Source organism: Numenius arquata, chromosome 1 (genome assembly GCF_964106895.1).
Source record: "Numenius arquata chromosome 1, bNumArq3.hap1.1, whole genome shotgun sequence".
In the NCBI taxonomy this organism is placed as follows: domain Eukaryota; kingdom Metazoa; phylum Chordata; class Aves; order Charadriiformes; family Scolopacidae; genus Numenius; species Numenius arquata.
This window is the reverse complement of record NC_133576.1, coordinates 5,044,204-5,049,778: the sequence shown is the minus strand read 5'-3', so window position 1 is coordinate 5,049,778 and position 5,575 is coordinate 5,044,204. Positions and strand designations below refer to the sequence as shown.

The window sequence follows — 5,575 nt, the reverse complement described above, 5'->3', positions numbered from 1 at the left end:
CTCGGCCGGGCTGTTTAAATAGACTCGTCCTGTCAATCATTTTCTTCTTCGTCAGCCTCCCTTCAATCGCCATATTGGGCAACCGAGAAAAGGGCTCGTCTCGCCTTGTTTTTTTTCCCCGTCTCGCTTTTACTACGCGGCGGCGGTGCGAGCGGCGGAGGCATCATCATCATCATCATCACCACCATCACCACCACCGGCAGCAGCATCAGCATCACCACCACCGGCGGCGGGGCAGCGCGGAGCCGGGGCCGCGGAGGGCAGCGCCGCTGCCCGCTCCCCGCCGCGCACCGCTCCTCCACCCGCCCGCGGATCTCCCCGCCGGCGGCGGCGGCGGCAGCGGGCGGCTCTCGGAGCTCATCCCCGGGCCCATCGCTTATGCTTGGGCTCTTCCTCGCCCTTCCTCCGCGGGCCGAGGGCGAGCGGGGCCGAGGCAGGGCCGGCGAGCGGGGCAGCGCGGAGAGGAGGCGCGGAGCGAAGCCGCCGAACGCCGAGAAATAAAAGGCGGAGGAGAAGAGGAGGAGGAGGAGGAGGAGGAGGAGGAGGAGAAGGAGGCGGCTGGGGTTTGGGGGGGGGGGGGGGGGGGGGGGGAAAGAGCAGCGAGCAAAAACAACCGCCGCCAGAAGAAAGAGGGTGGGGGGAGATGTCAAACGTCCGTATTTCTAATGGGAGCCCTACCCTGGAGCGCATGGAAGCCAGGCAGTCGGAGTACCCGAAGCCGTCAGCTTGCAGGAACCTCTTCGGGCCGGTGAATCACGAAGAGTTAAACAGGGAGTTGCAGAAGCACCGCCAGGAGATGGAGGAGGCATGCCAGAGGAAGTGGAATTTCGATTTCCAGAATCACAAGCCGCTGGAAGGCAGGTACGAGTGGCAAGCTGTGGAGAAAGGGAGCTCGCCCGACTTCTACTTCAGACCCCCCAGGCTACTGAAAGCTGTCTGCAAGTCCGCCGGTCGCCAGAGCTTGGACGTAAACGGGAATTGCCAAACCGTGGTTTTTGTCGGTTCTCAGGGAATCTCAGAGGACACTCACTGTGTAGATCAAAAGACTGATATTTCTGAAAATCAGACGGACTTTGCAGAGCAGTGCACTGGGCAGAGGAAAAGACCTGCCACCGATGGTAACGTACCCTCGCGTACCCGAGCTTTGCTCCGCCGGCCTTGCCCGGTGTCGGCGGCCGGGGGGGCTCTCGGCTCCTTCGCCGGTGCCACGCGTGGCCGTGGCCGGACGGCGGTGGGCTGTGCCCCGCCGGGCACCGGCTCGGTGTCCGCTCCATCCCCCGCCTCCTTTTGCCTTAAAAAAATAATAATAATAATAAAAAAAAAAAAAAAAAGAAGCCCCGGTGCTGTTCGCAGCCCCCCGGGGGGGTGGGGTGGGGGTGGGGGGTCCCGCGTTAAATGGGAGCTTGGTAGATGATTTGGAAGGAGAAGCCCTTAGACGCGGATCATCCCACCTTCCCCCCCCCCCCCTCCCCGTGCCACCGTCCCCCGTCCCCTCCGCGGGGACCCGGCCTCCTGCCCAGGTGGGAGGAGGTTCATAACGCTCACGCGAAGCCAAAGAGCGACAGGGAGGATTTTAGCCGAAAACAGGAAACTTGCATCTCTTACCTAGAGAGAAGCCCATCTCCCCTCCCCCTGCTTGCTTTCACGTAGCCCATGGCTGACATGGGAATCCGGGAATATTACCCCCCCCCCCCCTCTTCCCCCCGGCCCTATCTTCTCCCCAGGATGCCGAGCAAACATCTGGCAGGAAAATATTTTAATGTCACTTTCCCCCCCCCCCTTTGTTTTTAATGTTCGCCTCCTAGATTCCTCTCCTCAAAATAAAAGAGCCAACACAACAGAAGAAGAGGTTTCAGAAGACTCCCCCAGTGCCAGTTCAGTGGAGCAAACACCCAAGAAATCAAGCCCGAGGAGACATCAAACGTAAACCGTTTAGGTAGGTTCCCGTTAGGGTCTGGCTTTAGGGTGCGAGTAAGGGAAAGAAAGAGGGACCCCCGCTTTTGAAAGGAAGGTGGTGTGGGGGGGGGTAGGCTTCGGGCTCCTCTGGGCTGGCTGCGGGTCTTTTCCCCGAGGAAAGGGGTGGCTTTTCCCAAACCTTGGGAGATGGGTGTGTGGCGGGAGGGTGGGGGTGGGAGGCTTTTCAGGGCTTGAAAAGAATAAAAACAAGGGCGAAGCGCAGCGCCGGGTTCCGCGGCGTCGCCTGGGCTGGGGCTGGGGCTGGGGGGCGGCGGGGGGGGGAGCCCCGGCGGCGGCGGCGGCGGGACCGGCCCTGCCTTCCCTCCTACGGGACCGGAGGGCCCCGTCCCGAGGAGCGGTGGCGGGTGGAGGGAGAGAGTTTCAAAGGTGGCTGGTGCATCGTGTCAGATGACGAGGGATCTCGGGGGGCTTCCCGCGTGTCCCGGTGTCCTCTCGTGTCGTGTCCCCCCTCCCACCCCCCCCCACCCCCCGGTGCTTTTTCACCTACGATGTCAGAGCCGCCGTCGCACGTCGCGGCGACCTCCCACCCCGGGGAGATGCAACTCAAGAAGTTGGGTCTAATAGAGGGGAATCTGGGCACTTTCTTTAAAATCCGAGCAAGGAAAGGTTGTGGGGGTTTTTTTTGTTTGTTTGTTTCCTTGCTTTTTTTTTTTTTTCTTTAGTTTTGGTGGTTTTGGGTTGGTTTTTTTTTGTCCTTCCCCTCTCCGGTTGTTTGGGTTTGGTTTCAGCCTCTGGCAAAGGGAAGAGAGCGGGTTAATGGGAGCTGGGTTGTGCTTTTTTTTTTATTTTATTTTTTTATTTTTTTATTTTTTTTTATTATTATCCCTTTTTCTCCCCTTCCTCCCCCACTTCTTGTTGTTGTTTTGTTTGAAGGCGAGGGCTGGGGCGGAGGAGGGAGTCGGTAAATCGCTCCGGCGGTTTCGCAGCCGAGGTTTAAAGGAGCGAAGTTTATAAACACGAAGTTTTTATTTTTATTTTTTTAAAAATTTTTTTTTTTTTTTTTTTTTTTTTTGCGATCGTGCAGGGGGAGAACAAAAAAAAAAAAAAAAGAGAGATTAAGCTGTAAAACAGAAAAGATGCAACAAATTAGTCCCCCTGGGGTGAGCCGTGGCGGAGCACGTCAGCAATGCGTGGCTATGCAAATGCCGCTACTACCGCCTGGGGGGGGGGGGGAAAAGATGGGGGGGGCTAGCGGTGCCGAACCCCTGGCTAGGAATGAGGCATCCTACCGCCTTCGTTTTCCCCGCCGAGGGGGGGGTGAAACGGGGCGAGGAGGAGCGGCTGGCAGGAGTACCGACAGCGCGGCCCCCGGGTTTTGGAAAGGGGGGGGCGGGGGGGGGAGAAGGGGGGGGGCAGCGCCGGGGCCGCGCCCCGGCAGGGCCCGCCCGCCCCGGGGATGCGGCGTCGGTTTGAACCGGTTGCGCGGCGGATCGCGTTTCTTTTCGACTTTTTTTTTCTAATCGCCTCGTCGTCCCTCCCCGTTTGTTTGTTTGTTTGTTTGTTTTTTTCTTTTTTTTTCTTTTTTTCTTTTTTTTTTTTTCTTCTGTCTTTTTATTTTTTTGCAGAGCGGAGGATGCGCGCGTCCTCCTTCATCGGGGGCGATGGAGCGAGGAAAGGTGTAAAAGTTGTAGTGGGAACGAAAATACATATCGCCGATCTCCGTGGGATGGAGGTCCTGTACAAGCACTGAAAAAAAAAAGAAAAAAAAAAAAAAGAAAAAAAAGAAAAATAAATCACCAACAGACCAACAGCAACAAAGCAAAACCAACAACAACAACAACAAACAACAAAAAAAATGGCAAACAATAACACTAAAATTTTAGGCACTCTTAAAAGACCTGCCTCTAAAAGCATTGGATGTAGCATTGTGCAATTAGGTGTTTCCTTATTTGCTTCATTGTACTACCTGTGTATATAGTTTTTACCTTATGTAGCACATAAAACTTGTTGGGAGGGGGGAGGGAGTGGACGAGGGCGACCGTTCGGAACTTGCTTTCACAATCTAGCAAGCAAAGAAATGTATGAAGAGAAGCAGTGTAGGCTTTTTATTACTTAAAGATGTATTGTCCCTTTGAGTGGGTCCACCGTGGTTTTCTCCCCCCCTTTTTTTTTTCTTTTTTTTTTTCCTTTTTTTCTTTTTTTTTTCTTTTTTTTTTTTTAATCGTAATGTACCCTCGTGGTTACCCCTGCTCAGAGCAGATGATTACAGGCCACTTGTAAAATTTCTTCCTCCTGCATTAAGCTGAAGAGGTGGGAGCTGTGATGATTCCGTTATGTAGTAGCAAAAGTTCCCCCCCCCCCTCCCCCCATATAGCATCAAATCCATATAGCAAATTTGAATGCCCGTAAAAGTTACGTAAAATCATCTCGTCGTTACATCGCCTGATTTCCTTTTTGGGTTTTTTTTTTTTTTTTTTTTGGTGTGTGTTTTGGTTTGGCTTTTCTTTTTTTTTATTTTTTTAATTAATTAATATGGAGGGCTTTTGCTCTAAATCTTGAAGATTGTTGTTTTCTGATCTGACCCGCTTCCCCAAAGTGTTGGTGTGTGAGGGAAAAGGGATAGTACATCTTTAAACAGTATTTCTACATTGCCTGTGTACTTGTATGTAAAAATAAAAAAAAAAAAGTTTGAAGTGTACCTGTGTACATAACTCTGTAAAGACACTGAGAAATTATACTAACTTATTTATGTTAAAAGATTTTTTTTTTTTTTTTTTAATCTAGAAGACAATATTTTTCCCCATAAAGCCAAAGTGGCATGTTTTTGTGCATTTGTAAATGCTCTATTTGGTAGACTTTTTAGGGTGGGTTTTTTTTTTTTTTCGTTTGTTTGTTGGTTTTTTTTTTTTTTCCTTTTTCTGATAATTAATATGGCTGTGCTTAAAGGATTGCAGACTGAGCCAATTTAATATTTTTTTTTTTTTTTTGTAATGTGTGGGAAAAAAGCAAGGAAAAAAAAAAAAATAATCCAGATTGATATTGTTTCACATCGAGCAATCAATAAAGAAAACTGCCATATATAAGAAATTATGTTCTTCCTTAGTGTGTGTTTCAACCTCCCTCAGCCTGGCACAGGAGGAAATAAGGCTCCTTCGTCAAAATATCCAAAGGAAACTTCGCCGCGTCTCTTCCTCCGGCTCCAGCGCAAGGTGAAAAGTAAGGAATGCAGCTTGCCGTCTCCACGCCATCATTTCTCCTCCGCGATAATTGGGAATGATGTACCCTCTTAACGCGAAAGAGGGGAATTTCCTCTGTCACGATATTTATAGGTTGGCTTTTTTTTTTTCTTAATTTTTTTTTTTTTTTTGTAGTTTTTGATAAAAATACGTAGCTCGACGGATTTCTCCCGCTTCGTCCGTTGACTCGTTAAGGCTTAAAAAACCCCCAGCCCAAATTAGCACCTTCCTGGGGCCGGGCCGCTGCTCTTCTGGACTGGGGGAGTCACCCAATCTCCGGGTTTGCCCCCCCCTTCCCCCCCCCCCCCCGGAAAGGAGCCGTCGGGGAAGGTGCCGGTAACAATTCCCCCCCCCCCCCCCCCTCCACACACCCCCCCTCGACGGCTTTGCGAGGAAACCCGGGCTTATCTTCCCCCACGGCA

At 51.6% G+C, this 5,575-nt stretch overlaps 1 protein-coding gene across 1 annotated transcript; it reads left to right on the top strand.

Annotated features, from left to right (window-relative positions):
• The first annotated feature begins 439 nt into the window (after positions 1-439).
• On the top strand, positions 440-4,992 carry CDKN1B (cyclin dependent kinase inhibitor 1B). Its single transcript, XM_074148669.1, has 3 exons — positions 440-1,118; positions 1,806-1,936; positions 3,543-4,992. Exons 1-2 carry the CDS (start codon positions 644-646, stop codon positions 1,925-1,927), a joined length of 597 nt encoding a protein of 198 aa, XP_074004770.1. The 5' UTR covers positions 440-643; the 3' UTR covers positions 1,928-1,936; positions 3,543-4,992.
• Positions 4,993-5,575: the final 583 nt, after the last annotated feature.